A 26,049-nucleotide genomic window follows, 5' to 3' on the forward strand; every position below is an offset into this window, starting at 1 on the left:
CTTTCTGAGATGAGGAGGACAGACACCCTTCCTTGCACATGTGTATACATAGCTCAGGCTTCATACCAGGAGCCAAACAGGCAGCGATGAAGTGGCAGCATCAGCGAGAAAATACTCCTGAGTGACTTCTCAGATCAGCGTATTTTGATTGTGCTGATTATCTGTGCTGCCTTTCCTAATCTCCAGCTTTGTAAGAAGTGGGAAGTCTATTGTGTTAATATCCAGATTACCTAATATAGCTTCCCTTGGCTCAGCAACCAGTCACATAGGCCACCGCAAGTTCAATAAGGGATCAGAGGCACCAGTCAGTTAAATTCTCCAAACATTTTTGTTGGAGCAAAATTGCAAACATTTATCTCACTAGAAGGATTTACAGATTACACATGGCACTGATAAATAGAGTATCAGTTTAATGTCTGACAGGTCACCTCTCAGAGGACTAAAACTTGCGTTTGCAGAGGGATAGAGATGGTTATCAAATGATCTTGCCTGTCTCTTTCCTTTATGAAAGCTGCCTATTTTGTGGTGAAGTGGAACAAAAGCAAAATAATTTGTAAGAGTTATTTTGAAGCCAAAAACAAGTTCTCAGAAAATCTGTCTCCTAGCCTTCTAGTACATATGAGGTTGTTATAAAGAGGATTATGATCAACCACTCATCATGTCCACCAAAGGAAGGACAAGAAGGAATCAGCTTAAACTGAAGTAAAGAAGATTTAGGCTAGGCAATAGAGAAAACTTTGTAACGACAGGAGCCACGCGGCACTGGGAGATATAACCAAGTTGTTTTTTTTTTTTTTTTTTTTTTTTTTTTCCCCAACTTTTCAAAGAGAAGATTAAGCAAACACCTAGCATGGATGGTTCAGCAATGCTCAACCCTGTCTCAGTGCATGAGGTAGTGCAGGTTGGGAGGGTTGGGATTCACCTCCCAGTGAATTCCTCTGACTCTCGATGTGCTAATCTAGCACAGCCAGAGGCTTTGCTGGTAGCCTAGTGCTGCTGACGGATTCGTAGAAGAGTAAATAAGTCCCTCAGACATTTTGCCCTCTTAAGCATCCTAAATTGCATCTTGTTGGACCTCTTTTGTAACGAGTGCTTCCCTGCATGCATGCAATTATTTGTCCAGGCTATTGTAGATCTGGCTGCCATATAATCTCTGGTGGGTGCCATATAACCTCTGGTGGGGGAACAGAGGGAGCAGACTCAGGTGCCTGAAAGCATGCTACAAATGCCTGAACTATCTCCTTCCCTAAACACAAAACTGCTGAGCTGGAAACGATTTTTCAAAAGTGGGTTGGGTTGTTTTTCCAAATATTGCCATAGTTACTCAAACCTCCTGTAAATAATCTGAAGCAAAATAGCACAAATGTTGCACCCCAAAGGATTCTCTCAGCTGGGAGAAGAATCCTGGCCAGAACAACTGTGCTCCAAATGAAATGATGCCACTTCCCCTTCCCAGGACCTTGAGCTGATCTGATCTGATCTGAAGGGCAGGGCTTTCTGTGCCCAGATCTTGCTGGCTGCTTGGCCCTACAGACATCTTCTTGTATTAAATTACCGGTGCCACCATAGCAATCTTTGCCATGGCTGACCAAGTACTGAAAATGTAGAAAACTGCAGTCAGTGACAGCAGAGGACTGAACGTGACGTGTTTTTTTGGTAATGGGCTGACACCAGGCTTTGCGTGACTTGTCACTTGATGTGCAGGCTGCAAAGTTGCGATTAATGTTATATAAAAACCACCTCCCCTCACCTTCATGTTCTCACATAAGAGAGAAACTTGACAAAAATTGGAAAATGTGATTGTACAGCTCTATAAATTAGCAGAGGGATCCCAGGATCTGTTAGTTCCTGAATTTATTTAGAATTATTTTTTTAACTGCCTAATTTCAGCTTGATGGGCCCCGTTGAGAACTAAGCAGGTCATGTAGCTAAACTAAGCAAGAGCTTGTCTTCTTTATGAACTGCTTGTGAGTCATGTTTATACTCAAAGGGAATAGTGTCATGCATTAATTGAGTCTCACTGGTTTAATTTTCGATTGACAACTAAATAGGTCTGGTTCTTAAAAAATTATGCAACAGAAAAATCTCTCAGTAATACTCTGATGACAAATCTTCCCAGGTACATTTTTTGTTTTGTTTTCAGATCAGTACAAATTGCAAATGCAGTTGAGGTTACGTCATTCTGTTTCAATAGATGTTATTATAGTTCACTGTATTAATCTGATTATACTGAGTTTTGGCTCTTAGTTACAGTTAAATTATTTTTACTTATTTAATACAGCTGCATGTTTAACACTTAATAAATTACTAATCATTTTAGTGAATCTGATTTTGTCCCAAAGCAAGCTCAGAACAGAATAGAATAGCTTCAGTTGGAAGGGACCTACAAAGATCATGGAGTCCAAAACCATGGAAATCTTCCAAACTGCTGGATCCAGAAAAAGGCAACAGGGACATAGCTTAAGGCTCAGTCTTTCCCAGCTGTTTACAGACGTAAAAGAGACTTTAAGACTCTTGATCTATAACCAGGGAACAAGAAAGCAGGAGTACACATTATCTATGTATAGATGTCAACCCATTGCCCAAGCCGTGTGATGCCCATGACACTTCTGCCTCAAATACTTACTTGCATTCAATTAGGAGACTTCCCAGCAGAGAAGAAATGTGTGAGATGGCAATAGCCTGAAAACAGAACTTTGTTAGAAGCCTGGTGGGAAGGGAACTTAAGGAACAAGGATATGTGCAGAGGGAAGGGTACCTCTGTTGGGGTGTTAGCTTTGGAGGTCTGCGTGCTGAGGGAGGAAGACTCTTTCCATCTCTACCGCCCCATCTCCTGCCCACCACAGCAGGAAAAAGACCAATGGACAGTGGTGGACATATCCACAGCTGGAACACTGAAGGCTCTGCACAAATAAACCCCTTGCTAGCAAGCACAGGGTCCTATCTGTGCATATACCCAACTGGCTGTTATTTGACTTCTATATGACATGGCATTGAGGAAAAGGACTGCTTAATTAATTCTGAATTGATATGTGAGCATGGGAGTCTCACTGACCCTTATCAATTCCTTGTTTGAATAAAAAGGGGAAGTGGCAGTGGTTACAGTGCACAGATTACTGCTTCTTGACATTTGTCTGTCCAGCTGCAGACAGCTGATGCAGAGGGAAGCTTTGGAGGGATTTAGCAGTCACCTTTGCACATCTACGGAGAGGTCACTGAGATGAAAGATCCAGGCTCTTCACAGGGGTGCACAGCACGATGGCAAGAGACAGCAGATACGTTGGGACAAGAGAGGTTCAGGGTAGACATAGGGAGGAACTTCTTCCCCACAAGAACAAGCCAGAGGCAGAGCAGGTTGCACAGAAATGTTGGGCAGGCTCTATTACTGGATGTTTTCCAAGTCCTGACTGTCATCTGTGGAGGTAATTCCCTCGTGTCAGTCACACTACTGAATATATAGTGGAACTGCTTCTGCAGAAACAGGAGAACCGATTATTAACAAAAATAGCCTTTGATTAGGTTCAGTACTTTACTTCAGAGTAGCAATGGAAGTCTTGATGCCACTTAGGAGTACATAACATTTATCTCCAATTGACTGTGTTTTCACACCTCGTTTTCCTTGAAGAGCAGATGATCAAAAAATAAGAAACCTCTCCTAAGAAACTACACTTTTATAAAATATTTTGCTTTACATAGAGCATACATTTGTACCATTTTAACCCACTTTACCATTTTAATTTACTAAACTCTACGGATTGTCTTCTTGAAATTATTCAAGACTGTCCAGTATATCACAGTAGTTTAGCTGTGATGGGTACCAAGAACTCCAAATGTTTACATTTTCCAATTACGGCTACGATGAGGCAGGCACAGAACATAATTAATATGTTCCTACTTTATTAAAGAAGTCAGCTTCAGCCATCTAAACATGTCCTAAATGAAAATGTCTTTGAAAGATGACCTCTGTCCCCTTTTCTTCAAAACAAATAGACATAAAAGTAAGAGACAATCTTATACTGCATCTCAAGTCTGTTTCATGTCATCTGCTCAGCTAGCATCAGTCAGAAATGGTGCTGCATTTCCTCTGCCCATGTAGTGACAGTACATTTACCCAGAGACTGCATCCTTGGTCAGAAAAAAAATACTCCATCTTGTCCAGAATCTATGTAGCCTCTTGAATAAGAAGGGGCCCTCTAAATAATAGACTGTATACCCATGGCTAAGCCTGCTTTGCTGAGCAGAGGGAGTTGGATCACAACTACAGAAGAAGTCTTAATTCTGGCTTTCCATATCTTAACTCTGATATATATATATATATATATTTTTAATCCCTTATTCACATTAATATGCCAATGAATTGTATAACATGATGAGTGGATTTGCATCGCTTTTTTGTGACCTAAAAAAGAGGTGGGGGTAGTGAGATCTGAAGGTGACAAAAAATTATTTAGGTTAGGTAGAACCAGTGAAGAGAAAATGCCCAAGTGCTCTCTCCTGCCCAAGTGTGTGGGCAGTTGGGTGATAAAGCTACACTGGTACTCACAACAGCAAATTATGTCCAGCAGATGAAAGAGCCTGAAGCACTCGGCACAGTGCTTGGTCCTAAATTGCCACCACCAAAGTCAAGGCAAGACTGGGATGCTCGCTTGGAAGCTCAGTGTCAACCAAGTCACATCACCAACATGGTGCTGGGGTACATAAGGAATGGGGTGGAAAATATACATAAAATTATGATATCACAGTGTCGTTGCAAAGCAGTGATACACCTGGAATATTGCATTTGTTTGGGGTCAGCATGACACTGCAAAGATGTATTCAGAAAGGATGATTTAGTTTAAGGAGCTTACCCTTCCTAAGACCCCTCTGCAGAAAAGAGAGAGCTTAGGGCTCTCCTCAGAGGCACTTCAAGCATCTAGCAGGTGGCTATCATTCTCCATACTTCAGAATAATCTGGTTTTCTCCATTAAATCTGAGGTCAACATTAGCTCTTTCTCTATCAAGACACACAGAAATGCAAAGCACAGTTAATGAAAATCATTAGGGAAGTTGAGAAAAAAAAAAAAAAAGTAAGTTTGAGGAAGTTGTTTGATTTACATAGGGAACAATCAGAAGAGTACAAGTTACGGAAGTCAAGAGCAGGTAGATCTGGCACTTCTGACTTTTTGATAATATGAGGGCAAAACCCATCGGTGACATTGGGAGGCAAGTTGAGGAAGGCTGCTCCACCCAGCGTGGGGATGAAGCTTCATTGCCTGAGAGCTTTTCAAGATTAAAGAAATGTCACACACTCTGCAGGGGATGAGAACACGAGCAATTACGCCAGAAAGGGTTAAAATGCAATCCCTCATGTAGCTGTGCTTCAGATTACAACTTCGTGGAAAGCTGGATTCTCATATTTGCACTTCTTCCAGTGATGAGCAGTTTGTTCACCGTTTGCCTGCTCATAATGGTTTTGCTTTTCTCCGTGAGGTGTCTGGCACAGCTGTCCTGGAGACGAAGTGTCCCACCAGCCAAATTAGCCTTGTGATCCCAAGCCATTTCTAACTACACCATGGCTGGCTGTGCACGAGGAAACAGAGCACGGGGACACGCCTGAGCGTGCACCTTGGAGCAAGCCAACAGCCAGACTGCTGCGAGCGAAAGCTCACCCACCCCCTCACCTTTCCAGTGGGGCTCCTAGCAGGCAGATTGCAGAGAAGCACCATAATATCCTGAAAAACGGTGGTGAAAAGAGACTGCTCAAATGCATGTACAACATCCCACCAAGCCGGAGGTGGATCAACAAGACCCGAGCCATACCTAGCAGAAATCTGTCTAACCTGTTGTTACAAGATCTGGAATATGAGGATGCTCTGCTCAGCAGGGGTGTGCCACCCTTCTCCTTCACCATCCTTGCCACTAGAACATTTTTCTACTGTAACTGGATTGCTTCTTGCATTGTCTTATCCACTATGGCCATAAAACAAACAAACAAGCAAAAAAACATAGCTCCAAAGAGGTACTCTGAGCCTTGGGCTTTTTTATGTGTAGCCCTTTTCCCCACATTAGGTGATCTCCTTCTGGCATTGCCACAAGCATGGACGATGCAATCTTGCGGCTAGGTGGCTGTATAAGCATCAGTAGCAGGAACCAGAGGGGATCTCACATTTTGCCTCCAATTGCATTTGTGGTAGGTCTTTCCAGCCCCCCACTCACCCCAAGCACATACACACACACCACTGCCTATGTATGGTCCATATTCTTTCTCTTAGACCTACAACACTGATTTCCTTGTCATGAAAGGAAATTTGGTGGATTTGGTAAATGGCAAATCACACCAAGCCACATCTCACTTTATGGAGTTATAAATCACACGACTATTTGTTTTAGTCCTTTCTCAGGAATTAAGTTAATGGTGATTATTTCTAGTTCCGTGTCTCCACAATTGGAGATTTGTCCCTAGTTTTAACAGTGTGTTTGTTCTAGTCTTCTTCAAAAAAGGCTCTAGGTTCTCTGAGCTTCTCAGCATCATCTGCCAATTTCCCTATCCATGGGTTAATTCTTCCCTCAGTTTCCCTTTCATTACTATCAGAAATACACTTAAAATGCCATATTAGTATAAACAAAGAATAGGCAAAGTATTTTATTTTGTGCCTTAGACTTCCTGATTTTGTCCCTGTATGCTCATGCTGAGTTTTTTTTTTTTTTTCACCATTCATTTTCAGATATTTGACCTAGTTTCTGTGTTCTGCACACTCCCCTCTTGCACTTGAAATCATTGAAGAGCTTGTGATTTCACAGAAATTTCTTACTGCGTTTTCTACCCTTTCTATACGCTGGGATATTTTGTAATTTTGCTCCTAGTGACTTTATTTATTTTATTTTTTTTTTTTAACCAAACATCAATTCTTTCTGGAGCTCTTTTCTTTCACAGGATCGATTCCCAGAGAGTTTACTTGCTAGTATCCTCTGTTCATGAAAGCCTGCTGTCTTCAAGTCCTTTGCCTTCAGGTGTATGTTTTCCTTCCTGAGGCTTACAAACCCTGTATCTCCCTCCTTGGCACTGCCCACCACCTCCACACTCCCCAGCAGTTCCTTTCTCTCGGTTGGAGCTGACAGTGGCAATGCCACCCAGGAAGCTGCTTTCTTTACTGCTGCATGAGAAAACACCGGTGCCACACTCACTGAGCACGCTGTGCCCTGGTTAATCACTTTCTTCAAAACTGCTGGAGTAGCTAAAGACCCCCAAAGCCAATCGGCCCTGTTTTTTAAAATCATTCTGCTAGCTGCTCACAAAAGAGCATCATCTGTCTGAGTTTCTTAGTTAGGGGAAAGGAGATGAGTGTAATGGATATAATTTTTTACTGTATTATTTCCTGGTGCTATTTAGAGATCAGGTCTATCTTGTTCTATGTTCTGTGTCTGAAAGAAATGCATGTATCTGTTTTTCCCTTGCTAGTTCATATTTCTCCAGCTCACTGCTTCCCATTTCTTCCTCCTGTGTGTAGTCTCGTGTAGGCAATGCAGGGCATCCTAATGGGAGGGGAGGGAGAGAGAAGCACCTCTTTGCAGGCAAGACCTCTACGGGACACTCTTTCACCCTTTAAAAAACTCAAGATACATAAATTAGGCAGTAAGATTTTGCCCAGTCCCGCAGCCAAAACCAAAACTGCTTTATCCCCGATGTCTTTAATAGGCAGCTCTTCTTCTTAATCTAGACAACTTAAAATTTGGTACCAAGACCGTACTGGATCACTAAGTTTAGTCTGATGGTTTGATCTTGTCGTCTTCATCACGAACTGACTCAATAACCTGAAACAGAAACATTATAGCTACATCAAATATCAATAAAATTACACGCAGATACAAAGATTAACTCATTCCAACTTGACTTTTCACTGCATGATCTCGTCCTCCTCATCGAAATAAAAATTATTCAGCCGCAAAAGGCCCTTGAGCATAACATGACATTTACAGCATCTATGAGTATTTCTTGTTTATTTCTCATAAATTTCCTTTGGTAATAACTTAGTCACTCGGCAATGCTCTACAGTATACACATATATTACATGATTACCTCATATTTTATACAACACATGTTAAAGTAATTAATTTTCCCAGGCAAATGTCATACCATTTAGTTCATCGTTACGAGCCAAATATTTGTGCAACCATTTGTTACAAATATATGCACAACCACAGAACACTTCAGCTCCATCATATTTAATAAGCGTAATTTAAGGGGACACTGTCAAGGCTGTTAGCCTCAACTTTCACATTAATTTTTGTTCCACTTGCAATTCCTTCGAGGATCCAACCTCAACCCACTTGTTTACTTGCAAGTATCCTTGTTCAAATATTTAACACACCAAAATAACTACGATCTTGCTGTGGCGTGGAACGTGCTAGTGATCGGATAATTTCATGTCTGAGGATGATGGAAAGGTTTCATCTTTATTTGCACATTCTTCACCCTTTTTATCAACAAGATCTGGAGTTTGACCCATCTTCAAGGTAGAAACACAGCAAATATTTCCTTCTTCATAAAATTTCCTTCTTCATAAAAAGAACTGGGCTGAATCAGAAATTCAACCAAACTTCAAGTTAGGGCAATAAATTTATTTCTCTGCAAACACAGGTTACCTCCAAACAAACAAACAAATGAAGCCCCCTTTGGACAGCAGCTTTAATTTCAGCACATGGAAGACGAGTTAGCCGTGCAACATCAGCACCAGTTGCCTTGAAAACTACATTTGAAGGGCATGAAACCACTTCTGACGGACAGTAAAGTCTGCTTCTCCCATGCCCTAAATTAGGCCTTCCCCATACTCCGCACACACTGATACAGAAGTCCGAACAGCAGCAATGGAGCTGGGCAGTAAGAAATCGTGCTCAGAGACTCGACAGGCTGAACCAGACGGCTCCATTCAAGCTAACAACCCAATAAATCCAATTCCCTGCAGACCGCTTGTTCTTCAGCACCTTCGATCAACAAGTGTGGAAAGGGGGCCCTGACACTTTTCTCACTTATTTTGGCCTTCGATGAGAAAAGCAGCCGTGAAGAAAAGAAGCAGAACCAAAAGCAGTAAAAGTGGAAATGAGAAGTTGTAGGAGGAAGTGAAAAACCAAGAAAACAGAAAGAGAGAAGAAGGAAATACAGAGAAGATATAGCAGAGATACAGCAGAGTTAAGAGTGAATAGAGCTGTACTGCACCTCGGTGAGACTTCTTTTATATCGCTGTGAATAGTCACCTTTATTCAAGCCAGATGCACTCAGACTGGAACAGGCAGAGAGAAAAGCATACCAGGTTGTGCAGAAGAAAGATGAACTATCATGCAAACGGCGTGCCAAAAAGTCTGGTTTGCTAAACTTAGCAAAAAGCTGAAAGGAAATGTGATTGCTATCTATAATTGCATAAGGATCAGGCATCAAATGGCAGAAAAAAGAGACACGGTATTTAAAGGACAATGTCAAAACAAGGATGAAAAGGATAAGTTTCCCAGGAATACATTTAGGCTCCTAACTTTAGGAGCCTAAATGTATTCCTGGCTGGAATGTATTTAGGCTGTGCTGGAAGTTAGAATAGAGTCTTAATCAGTGAAGGAATTAAATCTGGGGCAAAGCTCAATTCCTAACTCAGTCATAATTGACAAATTTCAGTCAGTTTTGAGAAGCTGGTATTGACCAAGACTTTTGATCCATACGGATGACCTCAGGATCATTAAGCCAGAGCTTGATTAGTTTAAGAAACAATTTCTGGTGTAGTTCCAGTAACTGCTAACGTATTGGGCTCTGGGACCGAGGGGATTACTGTCACTCCCGTTCTGTTGTTATTCTGGCAGACTTCACCAGTTTTGAGACCACTGCTTGGAAACCCAAAATGTCCTTCTGCCTTTGGTATCTTGCGCTGCCTTAATATTTCTATGGACAATGTGCTATTATATTTGAAGCAGAATGGATGAGTCCTCAAAGCAGCTTTGATCTGTACTAGCTCCTCAAAGCAGCCTGAGAGGATGGCTTGAAAGCTTTTTATTTAAAATAAGTGGCATTTCCTCCCTCTCTTTTTAATTGAAATAGATGCTGAATGTAGGGCAAATTGTATCATGAGCTTGATAGCAGAAAGAAAGTATACTTCTGAAACAACCTGGATCAATAGCAGTTCCTTGTAATTGTCTGTAAAATATCTATTTATTGCCATGAGAATTAAAAAAAATAAATAAAAAATGTTGTTTATTTTTTATTTTATCCAACAGTTGAAAAGATTAAGCTGGAACATGGAGAACGGGAGGAGAGGGAGGAATTGATCAGTCATGCAGCCTCAACTGATGGCGTATCCTCAAGGCAACTTGCAAGACTTGGAGAAATGCCGACACAATTTTCCTAGGCAGAAGGAAGCAGACTGGCAAGTCTTGCTGAACAGAGCCAGTGCTACTGCTTGCGAATGTCTTGCAGTGCCTCCTTGGGTAGATGTGAGAGCTTTTACAACAGATACTGATATTCAGGCCACAGGCAAGTTAGGCCACTGGTACAAGTACGAAAGATGTGTATTGATGCTCCTAGTGAGCCGAACCCCTCGTTTTTGTCAGCAAGACTGTGTGAACACAAAAAGAGGAAAGCCAGGAAACGTTTGTGCTGCAAACAGCTCCAGTCCCACTCGCATCACAAACTGGTCAGGAATTAAAGGAAGGAAACCCAACGAAAGTCAGGAGGGAAATAGCTGCATCTCTTCCTTATCGTGGCCACAAGTGTGACCCGCTGTTCTGCCGTGTCTGATACCATCGTTAGGTTTCTGGATGCTGCATGTGAGCATTTCCCTGACTCGTGTGGGACCGCCTAGGGATGGCTGCCACTTCAGGCTGCTGGTGTTAGAGCCACGGTGCCTCTCTGCCAGGGGGCCTTTGCATTTCCAGGGGATTTGTCCTCGCTCTGAGATAGCTGTTATCTAGACAGAGGAACGTGTGCTTTGCTCTTTGTGCAGGTGACAACGTAACTTGGAGGTCTCGGCTGCATGTTGATGAGGGGCTGTGTGGCTGCCGAGTGCTGCGTTCATACTTTCTTCCCTTGCCATACTTTTCTTTTTGGTCAGTCTCTCACATAACATTGTGCTTGCCTACGCGCCCCAGCGACGGCTGCGTGCCGCACTAAACGTGTGCCCGTGGTTTAATTGCCCAGATCTGCATTCCACCCCTGAATTCAATTAGAGGCTTTTCTGTCGGGTTCGTTTTACTAGCATGGCTGCATCTCAAATCAGCCCACATCCTGCGGGTGCAGAGGAACCGAAGAGCTGCTCTCCATGGCAGGTCTCACTGAATATATGCAGCAGGGGCAACTCAAGACTTGTAACGCAAAGGCTCGGAGTGCCTCTTCTGCTGCTGCTTTCCGAAGTGTGGGGTACCCAGAAAGGTCTCCCTGACTTTGATGAGAGGGAAGTCAGGCTGATAGCAAACATCCCAGCAAAGCTCACACCTTATGTAAAGGAGCTGGGTATCAGATGACTAGGAACTTCAAAATGCTTTCAACAGGCATGACAAAGAGAAACACGCCTTACAGGCTTATTCTGTGAGGTGGTAAACTATTTCCATCAAGTTTTCAGAGGTGGAAGAATTTGCAAGATCATGCGATGGGGAGGAAAGGCAGCCGGATGCACAGCCTCTAGCAGGGGGCCAGACTGCAGAGGGAGTACCAAGGGGGTCCTGCAGTTCCCACTCTTCTTCTCTGCCCTACACTTTGCTTCCCCAAAGGGCATTACAGATCTGAACAAAGTCACTCGTGCAGATGTGCCTTATTAGAGAATGCTGAATTGGAGCAATTAGGCATGGAAAAGTCATTCCAGATAATGAGACTTTCCACTGGATGTAACCATTTCTATTCTTGTATTCCCCACATCATGGCCAGGAGAAGGAGATTATGGGCCACAAACTGTGGAAATTCATGCTTAATGCCTTGCCTTGTTGGGGCTGTGGGCAGCTGCAGCAAGACTGTGCTAAGTGACCAGGTGGTACATGGTCAGCACAGGTATACGTGGCCACAGAAATGCCAGATTTTTTCCTCTGTGGGTTGTCTGGAGCACTCCACAGCTGCAGCCGAAGATTACAATCAGAACATTGTTTTCTGGCCACTGAAGAGGTATTGTCAAGTGCTACATGTTCATTGACTGGTGAAAACAAAATGAATGAGGGCATAAAAGGCATGAGAAAACATAAGGAATCAATATTTCTAAGGATCCGTCACTGATTGTGATGGTGCTGTTGAAGGAAGGATGATATCATTTGACCCATATTGCACTACAATGCACAGCCACTTCAGAATTTGCCCCTTTTTTTCCCCAAAGTTAACCAGCTACAGGTAAGGCAGCAGTTCTCTGTGAGTATGTGTGCCTAATTCCTCTGTTTGTATCCTCCCTGTGATTTCTGTGGTGACTGTAACAGCGTTTCATATTTTTCTTAGACCTAAGGAAGTAGGTACTAGCAGGCAATAATTTTCTGCTGTTAATTTCTGTGCATGAGTTTTAGTTATGTTCAGGTCTTGGCGTGCTTGCATGATGATCCACATAGTGCCATAATTCACTTTAAACTAGGCAATCTGGGAACAATCTAATTTTGGACGACCCAATCCTAACACGGCCTGTAAAACCACTCCCAGAAACAGGATGGAGAAATATGTATGACTGAAGCACGGACTTGTATTTACAGTGAAGTGGCATTAAGTTATGCCAGTTTCAGTCACATTTTCCTGGTGAATTCTGAACTGACATAACTTTGGCTAAGGCAAGGCTTCCCCCTCACACCGCCGAATGATGTCTGACTGCTTCCTCTTGTGAGTGCAGGCAGCTTTTCGTTCTGATCTGAAGACAGAACAAACCAGGAGTCGGGTTCTGAACTATGATGTGATCCCAGCTGGAAAACAAAGTGCTCAAAACATGACTGGAAAAGAAGTGTCAGTTCTCCAAAGATTTTGCAAAAGAGAGACAGGGAGAGGGATGAAGTGCATAGGTTGGACGTGGTCCTCCACTCAGACAAATGGACCCTGGAGCCATTTGGTCAGATTCAAACCAATATAAAAAAAAAAAAAAAAAAAAAAAAAAAAAAAAAAAACACAAAAAAACACAAGGCTGTTTCTGGAAAGTTTGCTGAGATTACAGTTTGAATATCCTTACTGATTTCAAGTTTGCTAGTAAAACTCAATCCCAATAAAAAGAGATTAGCATCTATGTCTTTTTAACTCCAAAATCTTTTCCGTGCTTTCCCCAGTTTTAGCTTCCCTCGCTTTCTTCCTCCTTTGAACTGTACAACTAATGCAGTCCTATGTACATTCACCACGATTATCCTTGGAGTACTGTCAGAATATAGTTAATTTACTACTGCCTACCGCTTGCCTTTGTTGTCATTAGCAATCTTCATTTAATAAAAAGCTTTTATCAAAAATGGTTTTCCTGTAGTACTTTTATTTTTCCCAGAAAAGGCATTAAAATTAATTTGTTTTCACTTGGTCTGTATTCTTGAGTGAATACAGCAAGGAACAAAAAAAAATAAACATGTGAGAGAAACCCCAAAGAGAAGGTATTGTAGAAAGAAGAAACTCTGCTCTAAGTAGAACGTATTCTTTTTATATTTCCACATTTGAAAGAAAAAAAAAAATAGGACTGGCAGAACACATCATATTGCAACTGTGCTTCTGGTGTACTGGGCAGATGCTTCCTTTCCTTCTCCACAGCTCCCTGCGGCTTCTTTATGGGATGAGGCAGAAGGTAATAATCCTAAGCAGAACGACTTGACCCAAAGGTCAGGGAGGATTCACCGGATTTTCTGTTGGAAATGGATTGTAGTCTCCATCCACTTCACTCACCTTCCTAAGTAAGTGCTGCTGCTGTTTCCCTCGCACGTTCTTCACCTGTGTAGCCTCTGCCTGTACTGCCCGAAACCGTGGAGCACCAGCTTATTATCGACACTGAGAGGGTACTAAAACATTCCAACTGCCCCGCTCTGTAATGAGCCACAAAAACCGAAGAGGAGATACCAGAGGATAAACGCAGTGAAAAGAGACCCTAATTCTTCACTGCCGTGCTTTCACGACGGCTGCTATTCCAAATGAGAAGTTGTGCCACCAGCTGCATGGGGCTCGCAGAAATTGGGTACAAAGCAGCAGCAGCTACACTGGCTCAGTGATTTCGGAGAGGCATATTGGCATGTAGGAATGCTTTGGAGCCTTTTCCTGAAGATCCTCACTAATGAAAGCTGTGAAAACCTAAAGGTATGTTTTATGAGTACACTGCCGTCTCCTGTGCAATGCTTGTCAGATACACAAAGATGTATTAAAAGGATCACATAGATGTAAAAAAAACAGGTGATGCTGAAGAGCTGGAGAACAGCAAAGTCTTGCATGCCTGGCAATAGCCTTCCAGGATTTGCACAGCTTTCTTTCCCTCCTTCCCTTCCCCCTTTCAAATTTCTGGAAACAATTAAATGAAGGATTTTTTTTTGTTGAAATTAAAGAGTTTTTGAAACCAGAACGTTTTGACAAAATAAAACTGACAGCAAGCGCCACAAGAGCGTTCCACGGGAGCTGCGCGGGGAATGCCTCCTGGTCTCATTTAGACCGAAAACATCGCCCGTGCTGCTCCCCGAGCCTGTTTCAGGGAGGAGAAACGATGTGCTGTGGGAATTTCATGGTCTGATGCACCACGGAGTACGAAATACGGCAGGGGAGATCCACTCCATCCACGAGAAGGAGGACGTCGAGCAGCTGAAGTGCAGCTCCTCCGAGACAGCACGAGAGAGCCGTGACAGAATGTAAATATTTGGGTTTCGGCTAACTACTTGATCCATTTGTTTATTTTATTGGAAACAGTTCCAATTAAAAAAAAATAATAAAAAAATACGCTCGTGAAGAGCCCTGTACAAAATGGAGGAGCAGCACGTAGGGTGCTGGGCTCCGGAGGCGACCTGGGAGGCGTCCTGCCTTGTTAACCAGGAAAATGTGAGCTTTAATGAAGGGAATAAGCTTTCCTCTCCCAAGCCACCCGTGAGAAACTCTCACTGCGCCTCCTGTTTGCAATTTAAATGGCGGCGTTAACGCCACCCACCACATGAAACGAGCGCGAGTGCAACGAGGGCTCCTTTCATTTTGGTTTTAAAACACCTTTTAAACGTTCACCTCGCCGCAGCGAGGTGCGTAACCTAACGCTAGGTCACCAGTTTCACGATCTCGTTGGGGTAACATGAAAAAAAATACAAAAAAAGACGTGAAACCTCCCCAAACACGCTTCCCCCAAGCCCACCAGGGCCCCCAAGTCAGACATGATGTGGAAGAAGTCCCCCCCCCCACACCCCTGAGGCACTGCTGCACTCGGCTCTTTCCGTCACCGCTCGGCTCTTTCCGTCACATCTCGGCCCCTTGCCGGCGCCGCTCGGCTCTTTCCGGAGCCCCTTACCAGCCCCGCTCGGCTCTTTCCGGAACCTCTCGGCTCTTTTCGGCGCCGCTCGGCCCGTCTCCAGGCAACGGCGGCCGCCGCGGAGGGGCCGGGCCGGGCCGGGCCATGGCGCCGCCGCTGCCGCAGCCGCTGCCGCCGGGGCTGTCCCTCGGCCGCACCGTGAGTGAGGGGGGAGCCCCGCCGTCATTAGCAAATTAACAGCGGGGATGCCTCGCCAGCAAGGCCGGGAGGAGGGACCTGGCAGCCGCCCTCGGGCGGGTTGGGTCTCTGGCAGGGGAGAGCCGCAACGGTTTTGTAGGGCGAGGGCTGTGAGGTACCCGGGGCAGGCCGGGAATGTACCAAAAAAAAACATTTTTATCCTCAGCTACCGTAGCTGACAAAAGCCAAGCCTCTTCAAGCTCGCTCAGCAGTGATAATTTTCTGTGTATGACCACAGTACCGTGTGGTGGCGTGGGGCAGGAGGTAAGGAAGGGTTTGGGAAGCCTTCAGGAGGCAGGGAAAGCTGTGGGATTTCATGAATAACCCCACAGTGCCTGCAAGGGGGTCCTGTATCGTGCTGCGGACAAGTCGTGGCCGTCAGAGCCCTGCTTGCTGCCGCCTGGCTGCTCCCGAGTCTGGTCCAGGAGGTGAGGTGATACCATAGCTCGGGCAGGGTTTCCACATCATTTGTCAAGCTGCCTGCGTTGATGCCAGTGACACCACAAGCATCGGAAGCCCTTCAAGGTGAGGCTGCTCCCTGCTGTCTCCTGGGAGCCCGCTCCGAGCAGTAAGTCAGCCTGCGTGAGGTGCAATCTGGTGGAAAGCCTCCGGGAAGCTCTCTCCAAAGAACAAGGGCTGGTGGAGGCAGGTGCAGCTGCCCAGGTGGCCCTACAGGGAGCAAAATTGTGCAGAAATACCTGGACTCCCCAGCCTCGTTTCGTGTGTGGGTTTGTGCCAACACAGGACCTCTTGCAGGAGGAGCCCAACCTACGGCACTGAGGATAATTCAGGCAATTTTTTCCCTGCGAACAACAGGCTGGGTGCCGTTGTTTTAGAAGGGCAGAAAGGAAAGATGGGCTGCTGAACACTCAGTCTGTCTTGCTACATTCAAATTTGTCCTATAAAGAGTTGGTTGTGTATATAACACCCCACAGTGAGCACATCAGCAGCATTGAAATAGGGGTGCGCCATTCCTGTCTGCGAGATGGAAATAGAATAGCTCAGCTTGGGGTTATGCAGGACTTTATTGTTCTCCAGATTTCATTTACCTTAATTGATGGAGATTATTGTGTTTGGAGTATGATGGAGCTGTCTCCAGAGCCCCACAGCAGCAGTGAAGAGGCTTTGTGATAGAGACATGATGTCTCCTCTCTCAGAGATAAGGCACAGTGCTTGGCTACACAAGTTTGCACAAGCTACGTGTAGACAGCATTGAGCACCCCATGCTGAAGTACATACAGCGTGTAATTAGGTGTAATTTAATTTTCATACAAATGAGAGGCCAAGGAGAATATGTTAAAGGGAAAAAAAAAAAGGGTTTGACTACTGTACACGGAAAAGAAAGCAGGTATTTTCATGCTAGTGCTCTGAGCATTGCCATCAGGGCATCTTATCGCACAGAAACAACAGGAGCAAAGCGTTCCCTGGAGAAGGATGAGCAGGGGATGGGGGACTGCTGTTCCTGTCAGTCCTTCAGTTATAGTTACGGGTATTAATCCCGCTCCTGCTCTTAGCACTGTTCAAGTTACTGCTGCAATCCTCTCTTCTCGGCCCCCAGTGCTACCTGCTGCATATAAAGGCCAACGGAAGGCAATGGCAGAGGTGTGCTTACCCATTTCATCTGGCTTGCATGTGTCTAACAAGGAGGCTGAGCTGACTCCACCAAATCAGGGCTTTGAGGTGGTCCGGAACACAGCCAAACTCCCTGGATTGATTGCCCTTGGCAAGTGGGAATTAAGACATCCCTTCACAGCGCTTAGAGCCTCCTATCTAAGAGTCAGTGGCCCTTGCATTACGCTCCGTTATGATTATTATTACACATCGACAGCTCTACCAAGACTGTTTGCTTCCTCTCCAGCCTACAAATGGCAAAGCTTCACCTCAAGCTGAGCACATCTTCCCCTTGCTGCTGAAGACAACGAATTGTGAGGCCAGGCAGCTTGCAGCTAGCGCTGCAAAGGGCAGCAACCCTCGTCTGGTTTCCACTTGTTGTTTTTCCCTGTAAACGTAAGTGACTGGCGCCTCTTTCCAATTCAGCAGCTTCCCCAAGACCGCTGCTGCCGCTGCGGCTCTGTTTAGCTGTGACAAAGTCTAACTGCTCTGGCATCAGCTAATTGGAGTCGAGGGTAATACAGCAAGGTGACAGATGCTTTCAAAATAGCTGGAGTGGTTCCTACGGTAACGTAACACCGTGTTTTCCTCTGTGCTGAACGAAGAGCAGGGATGAAAGCGACAGGCCTAGCCCAGCAATGCCATGTTTGATGGTTGGCTTGATGGGGGGGGAGAAGGGCAATTGCTAGCAGAAGGCGTCAGAAGCATAAAATATTGACAGTCCACAAAAAGATGAAAAGAAACTGCGCCCATTTTTTTCAGATCTCTTTGGAATCAAAACCACAGCAGCTGGGGTACGGGCACAGCCACCCATCAATCAACCACCTTCACCTCTTTAAATTCCTCTTTAGGAGCCCACAGCTAAGCTGCAGTGAGCATTTAAGAGCTGAGGTTGGAGATCCCCCTTGGAGGGAGGATTCGTTCCAGCAGTTCTGTGTGGTATTTCTTGGAGGCTCAGACAATGAGTTTATAGATCTCGGGGGGGAAAGTCTGTACTTGAAAGTATCAGCTTCTGCTGCAACCTCTGGCGGTGCAGCGCAAATTCCCCCTCTCCTTTATTGCAGCAGCTTGGGATCACCCTCAGCTGTGCTGCTGTTGCCGGGTCTGGGTTTCCTGCCTTAACTACTTCCCGCTGCTCTGTAATCATCGGTGCCAAAACGGGGCATTAGTTTTTCTTGGCAGACAGCTTTCCAACCTCTGCCTCTTCACAGCCCCCATCCCAAACCTTCCTGCAGCTTCCCATCAGGGTTGCGTTTTGGCCTCTCTCCTTTCTATCCTCCTGTTGTCTCCAGCAGTAAGAGCAAGCTCCTCGTTCTGCTCCAGGCGGCTGATGTTGGTGCGTCTTGTCCTGGGGTGTGTTAGAGGGGCACCACGGCTGCTGGGGACAATACTGAAACCTCTGCAGCCAGCCGGGGATGAAACACGACTGGAAAATCAGTGACTAAATGTGGCTTTCCTCTAGGAACCGAGTGCTAGCTTTGTGAGAGATGCTACTCGTAAATATTGTGGGAACTTCTGCTACCTGTCTCGGCTCTGTCTGCTGGTTACCTGTGCTTTCCATGGGGAAGGAGGTTGCATGCATTTCACTGGCAGAGTTTGCAGCATTTGCACACATTTCCATAGTGTAGCTGAAGCAACCAGGACGCTCTCAGCAGTCCTGGATAGTTCAGAAGTGTCACAGTTCATCCCGACACAGGATTTGAGCCGGACCTCCACGGTGCAGCTGTTGTTCTCAAGGTGGTCATGAAAAATGGGTATGAAAGAGCAGCAGAGTGCTGCCAGTGGCTGCAGCCCTAACTCCCTGTGGGACTTGGTTAACAAGCTGTGGCCCCCGAGACAGCGGCTGTGGTGAGAGATTTCCAGTTGTTTGGTTCAGCAGAGATGTGCAGCTCCCTGGTGAGCTCGCTGTGACTCTGGGCCGGAGCAAGATGCAGAAAGCACGAGGCAGTGCTCCCCAGGGACTGCAGTGGCTGAGCTCGCAAAGCCAAAAGCTGCAGTCAGAGAATCCTGACCTTTGCATTCATCACTGCTCGGTGTATCCCCAATATTTATTTCAGGCTCACCTCGCAGAAGATGGCCAGCTTTGCTCAGCAGATCTATAGCCTGCGTTCGTACGGCAGACACAGTAAAGCTCCTTCCCTGCACTGCCACAGATTCCTTTTAGAAGTCCTTTGGTATTACTGTGGATGTAATGTGATGTTCTGTCACTGTTTAGGGCCAAATGAGGTCTGAGCTCATTAGCTGAGGTTTCCAAAATGTCATTTTTCTCTTTTGTGATCTTCAATTACAATTACGTTTTTGCTTAAAAGAAATAACTCGCTCAGATTTTTGGAAGAGATTGTTTTGCATATAGATTTAGGTGATGTTCCCAGAGAAGGGGTTTTTATAAGTAGTTCAGATATTAATGATTTAAAATTATCTTTCTGTCAAACCCTAAAAAGTTACAGGAACTCCACAAAAGAATCTTAATAGAATTGCAGCTGTTGGACCACTTAATTTTCATATGAAATCATGAATTTTGTTGTGATCACTAAGTTCTGGAAAATTTCCAGCAGGATCAAACCTGGATTTCTTTGACAAACACTTTGCCACGCTGTAACTCACCAAAACCCAGTAATGGATGAACAGAAAATGCCCCTAGAAGATGCTCTGAGGACATGAAGAGCTTTCCTCAGGATAACTGTCACTCTCGCTCACTGTGCTTTGATAACTGTGCCTTTCTCCCTAACTCATGCTTTGGTAGTAGGGGGAAAATAATTAAATACTTGTGGTGCCAAAAGGTGAATCTGCTGGATAGAGCCTTCAGTGTAAACCAGATGTTTCCGCCTACAAATTTCCCTTTTATAACCCAGCCTGACTCTAGCTGTTCCACGTTTGGCCTAATACATGCAGAAAGCTCCCTCCCATTCTGACTTCTCCCCAGCTCTTTATCAAATTACCGAGGAATGAAATTAATAACAATAATAATAAAGGAACAGAACAGGAAAGGGCAGCTCAGTAGTGTCCAAAAGAGAGGGAGAAACCCATCCCAATTGCAAATGTTTTGTAGAGCTTGTGCCAGATCCAGCCGGTGCCTGTCTGGGCCAGTGGGCACCTGTGGTGGGGTCTTCAAGGGTGGGTAGGATGACCACCTCCTAATGCCCACAGGTCAGTGCTTACGCTGTGCACAGAAGCACAAAATTTTATATCCCAGCTCAAAAATATGCTGACATTACATATTTTGTTTTGGGAATTACTCCTGCAAATCCACAGCTCTTCTTTTAATCTTGTTAAATTCTTGGCTTGAGCGGTGCTGCGTGGCAGGGGGGCCCACGAGCTGACTGTTTGCTACACAAACAAGTCTTTCCTTGCATCAATTTTCTCTTTTATTCGGTTACCCTTATTCTTGGCTTATAAAAATGATGTGGTTCAGGGCTTCTTGTTTTGAAGGGTGCTGGCTAGCTCAGCCTTCGTTAGCATAAGCAAGGAATGGCAATTTATTATTATGGTATTAAAAACAAGCAGTTGTAAAAATACTAAGTCATGTATTCTTTTGCATACCACTCTCCTTGCATTTTAAGCAGAAATTAGACTAAGGTAGGGGTTGAGTTGTTGGTGCAAAGGGCAGCTCTCCTACCCATGGCATTGGATTTAGAGCTCTGCAGGGTGTGCAAACAGCTGCGGTTGTAACCTGACAAGTAGTGATTTGTCCCTTTGCTGGTACTCTTGGCCAATTTTTCATTCACTTCATATTTTCTAAGTGAAAAGCGTCACTGAATTTTTGATTCGACTTCATGCTGTCTACACCTTTTTTGGGAGGATCAGTTTAAGTACTTGTGCTATAATTAGCATTGCTCAGTCTTCCAAATTCAGCAGGAGAGGCAGTTGTGTCCCTCTGCAGCATTACCGACACCCTTGCTGCTCTCAAAGTGCTGCTGTCCAGCCTTTGCACCTCCTCATGGCCTGCTCTGTGCTCACGCATGGCATCAGTTCTGATATTCACTAGCATTTATTTAGCACTCTGCTTTGTGAATGTAAATAAGATATTTGATGTAGGTAACGAGAGCAAGCTGCTCTCGGGGTACTCCTGAACCTTTCAGGTTGTCCTCTGGAGGTTTTTCCCCTCGGCCTTTTGCAGAAGATCTTGTGGGTGACTTGCTTCCTTCCACCACGTGCCTCAGTCCTTATTACTGGGAACAGGTAGGGTAAAGCAGCCAATATCACCCCGTTTCTTAGCGTGGATGCATTACTGGAACCTTTCTGATTTGATTTTTAAGATGGGCCAGCACATTGACCACTGAAATGTATCGCTTCACTTGCTGCATTCCAGTTGCTTCAGGGTTTTAGACTCTATTAAAAGTAATTATAGAGAAACTTTTATGTGATTAACCTCCATTGTGTAGCTAGGTAACTCTTTATTTAACTCTTAGGATTTAAAAACAAACACCCAGATGTTGTTTCCTCTCTTTTCTTCCAAACTTTTAACAGTTAGGGAAAGAAAAGTTCCACAAATCACAGCACTGGGGTTTCTGCAATAATGTTGCTATGCTGGTCGGAGAAGATAAACCTGGAATAGGAGGTGAACCATTACCTGGACAGAAGCTGAAACCTAAATACAGCGTGTTTCCTGCAGGGATGGGGAGTGATGCTCCTGCTTGGGTAGCATTTGACAAACAGGTAAGTACGTACAAATCTGTATCTGCACTTAGGAAAGTGAAATTCAATCAGTCTTGGGAAGGTTACTTGGGAAGATTACTTTATGCATCCAAAAAAGCTCCTAGTTAAAGAGGGATAACTACTCTTTTTTGGTAATATTAATATATTGTACAATTAATGTAAACATACATCATGCTATATAGGAACAAAACATTTCTGTATTGGGGTACATCTCCTCCAGGAGATAATAAAAGTAAGAGGGTGGTTATTTTGTGTGTGTGTGTGTGTAAATGGTGACAGTAAGTGATTAATTGGCAACCTGTTAAGAACAAATGTGCTCCTTTGCCAGTTTTTTTCATTGCTTTTCAAATGGCCAAACAAGGAAATGTGTAGCTACAAGAATGTAAGGTGGGCCCCAATCCAGGAGAAAATTTGCATGGGCACACAGGAACCACTAACCGCAGTGCAGTGCTCGAGGCTCAGAACTCACTTATCCAGTCATGTTTGTTTGCTCAAAGTCCTGTTGACTTTTATGTGAACTGTTCACGTGTAGGGATATAGGTAGATTGTGCCTGTTACAAGCACAGGAATTTAAAATTAATATTATATATATATATATTTATTTTGTAGGTGTGTAGTGACACCTGTGAAGTTAGAGAGTTAACAAATAAATGTGATCTAGGATGATATGAATTTTGTAGCATGCTGTCATTACTTTCCATTTTTAAATTTACATTAAGTGCTACTTGGCGATGGTGTATTTCTAAAGCAAAAAGCCTACAATCAGAGAAAGAAAAAGATACAGAAAAAGAAATCATTCAGCAGATTGCAGAAATATTGCATGACAAAATGATTAAGGTTTTAAATATTGGGAGGAATGACTAATCATAATTTTTGTTTTAAAATGAAAGTCATGCAGGTAATTTCAGTACAGTTATTGCCTCCTTGGCAGACCAGAACTACTACAAGAAAATGTAAGACTTGATACAGATGCACGTGATTTTGGTTAGCATTGTCTCTGAAGGGCCTAGTATTGCTCACCAATTTTTCAGCAATGTGCTGGAATATAAATTTGTATAATGTGACAAAGCGTGAAGGCCTCAGCCAGTCCTGCACATGCTTTATCTGCACCCTTCTTTCAATGGGGAGGTGTGCACTGGCATCCTGGGGACGTACACAGTACGGGTCTGTAGGGTTTGGAGCCAGGTTTATGACATAAAGGGGTCGTACAGGAGGCAGTGGGGACCTGCCTCTGAACATCAGGCACTGAACTTGGCCGGTGAGATGATCTAGCTGGCCTTCCTACTCTCCTCGTCTAGTCACTGTATTCCTTCCTCCACAGGGCAATCAATACAGGGCAGGAGTTCACAGGTTTGGAATTGGCTCCTGGAGGGCTCATGCCTTTGTATTAATTGCAGACAGTTAAAGGATACTGCCCAGCTAATTTAGCCTCCCCTGGTAAGAGCCTTGAATGCAGCTGTGCCTGCCAGTGCTGCAGTTTGTGACTCAGCAAAGTGGACCCTATGAAACATAGCTTGAAGAGATGTTTATCTTCTTAAATGTAGTCTATTTTCTTACCCATTTTTCTTTGGTTTCTAGCTTTCAGCAATGCCAGTTTGTTGGAGGAAGGACAGGCTTAATACATCTTATTAAGTGGGTTACGAAATAGTTTTTGCAACTTCATATGCCTAATAGGAAGCAGGTGTAAATTTAATTTCTTCAATGATTAAGTACACACACAAGGCCTCCTGGGCTTGAAAAGATGTTTATAATTTGACTACCTTGGGAAACCTTGTGCCAACTTTACAATATGCCACTGAGTTTATTCAATATTTGTTACTTTTTATTTTCATGCCTAACTCCAAGTTTTTTTTAAAAAGTGGGCACTTTGTACACAGCAATATACTACGGATGACACACGAGTTAGGAAGTGCTGAACTTTGACTATTTCTAAAATTAACTTTGCTTTAACATGAAAAATAAATTGTCATCTTTTATGTTCCTTCCTTCACCTCTTCACCCTTCCTGAATTATCTGTTTCGATCTACAACATTGCGGTTGGCTGCTGAATGTATTGTAGTTGTACACTAGCATGCTCATAATGAAGGGTATACAGAGAATAAAGTTTAAGTGCAAAATAGTTTGTACAAACTCGTCCAATGAAGTAAACCACGACAAAAGTATACGGTCAGTGAAAGGAATAAATATGGTGTATTTAGGACATGATTGTGCTGGGAGGTGTGTGCAAACAGACCCTTTCACCTGGCTGGTGTCATGAGACAGAAAAGAGCAGTAACAGAACTAAAAAGAATTAATAATCAAATAGTTGAACAATGTTTGTCAACCAATTGTAGTGGGACTGTCAGAATGGGGAGAAGAGGGTACGTGCATCCTGTGGTTGCATGGCTTAGCAACAGCTGGGCAAGGGGTGAAACTCAGCTTCCCTGTTAGTTGAGCCCCAGGTTGCTCAGACTAGGTAGGAAACAGTGGTTCCACCAGATATATTTCATACCTTCTAAGTCCCCTGGAGTATTCAAGAGATTTACACAGGCCTCCTGGTCCTTCTAGGGTATCAGCCAGGCACCAGGTAAGACAGCTTGGTCACCATCGATGGCATTATACAGCTATGTTTAGACAAGCAGAAGGACGAAGAGATGTTAAAGGATGATGAAGTTGTTTGTGTTGCCTTCGTTGTATGTCAGTTTTTCAATTTGACATACATCGTTTTATCCAGAATTTTCACCTTTGATACATGAAATGGTGAAATCCACAGTTAAAAATTACATGTGGCTAGAATGCATTTTATTTATTTTAAACTATTTTGTCTGTAGGTTGTTCAGAAACATGCATGTGTTACTACTTAAACAAAAAATAATCAGTAGTGTCTAGATTCTTTTGTATGATCACAGTCAATCAGATGTAAATGTTAACAGTTATGTAATTTGATTTTAATTTAATTTCCCTAATGGTGGAGAGGGAGACTGCCCCATTGAGAAGTCTGGCTGGAACACAGGGTGGCTGCCGTTCTTGTGTGCTCTTGAGCGAGCCACTAGCTCTGTCTCCCTAGATGTAGAAAACGAGGTTGTATTTCTCTAGTAGGGTATTCTGAAATCTCTGCCATCAGTATTTATGGAAGTACTTTGAGATTCTCAAAAACATGTGTTAAAGAAATACAGACTGATCTTTTCTGTGTCATGTAGGGATCTTGGATGGCTGACTAGGTATCTAATGTTTTCAAGCCCAGGTCTGCCAGATGCTCATTGAAACAGGGAGCAGCTAAGCTGTCTTTTTTTCTAGTGCTTCATTTTGTCTAATGAATCAAGAATAAAGGTTGTTGAATTTATTAATCGTTACAAAAATGAAGTATGAATTAGCACTGATTTGACCCAAATGTTCTGCTAGTGGAAACCTATTTTTTATTAATACTGTCTTGTGTATCCTTACCACATCAAGCATCCTGGTAGATAATGCACAAATAAATATATACTTCTTACGCCTTCCCTTAAGCTTGGTTTTGGTGATTGAAGTCCATAAATGACACCAAGAAGTACAAAACTTGCGTAATGGTTTGCGTGGTTTGATCTAGGCTCTCCAGATATTAAGGCCACTCGAACAAACCACTGAGCACCTCACCTATGGAGGTTTTTTTCTTGCATTATTGTCATTACAAGAGACCATGAAGGCTGAATTGCAGAACCAGGTAAATTTTGAAATGCTAGTATTGCACAGCTCTAAGTGACTCCTGAAAAAATATCATTCCTTTCTCATAGTCTTCCATAGCATTCATTAGACAGCTTGCATGATCTGCTTAAAAAGAACTCTCCTTTCCACTTACCTCAATGGTAAAGCCATTACTGTCAGAATGTGCTTTATTTTCCAGCAATTCATTGAATAGAAGTCTAAAATTCTCTTCATGACCTAGGTAGCTCATTGTACTATCAAAAGTGCTTTGTTCAGAAGATTTTCCAAGCAGCCTGCTGGTAGTTTTATATTTGATTTATTTCTTTACTGTAGGGTTCTATCTCTGCTTAGATGTTGTGATAATAAAAATGCCAAGCAAAGAATTTTAAATTTATGTGATTTAATGTCGATTTCCATTCTTACATTTCTGAGAAATAAATCTACCTCCCGAAATCCATACATTTAGTTAGCGTATAGTCTATATAAGTTTATTTTATTGATGCATTTTGCAAAA

General features: G+C 43.6%; 1 protein-coding gene across 5 annotated transcripts in view; it reads left to right on the top strand.

Annotated features, from left to right (window-relative positions):
- The first annotated feature begins 15,422 nt into the window (after nucleotides 1–15,422).
- Nucleotides 15,423–26,049, top strand: part of EFHC2 (EF-hand domain containing 2) — a 57,284-nt gene continuing 46,657 nt past the window's right edge. For 2 of the 5 annotated variants that reach the window (XM_068685768.1, XM_068685773.1), the window contains exons 1-3: nucleotides 15,423–15,569; nucleotides 21,687–21,875; nucleotides 25,441–25,554. In XM_068685768.1, the coding sequence (XP_068541869.1) occupies nucleotides 15,516–15,569; nucleotides 21,687–21,875; nucleotides 25,441–25,554 (357 nt within the window). In that variant the 5' untranslated portion in view covers nucleotides 15,423–15,515. Of the gene's footprint in view, nucleotides 15,570–15,625; nucleotides 15,873–15,936; nucleotides 16,134–21,686; nucleotides 21,876–25,440; nucleotides 25,555–26,049 lie in introns of those variants that run through there. The other 3 variants (XM_068685789.1, XM_068685800.1, XM_068685780.1) reach the window with 3 other exon arrangements.

The sequence above is a fragment of the Anas acuta genome, chromosome 1 (assembly GCF_963932015.1).
Source record: "Anas acuta chromosome 1, bAnaAcu1.1, whole genome shotgun sequence".
Classification (NCBI taxonomy): Eukaryota; Metazoa; Chordata; class Aves; order Anseriformes; family Anatidae; genus Anas; species Anas acuta.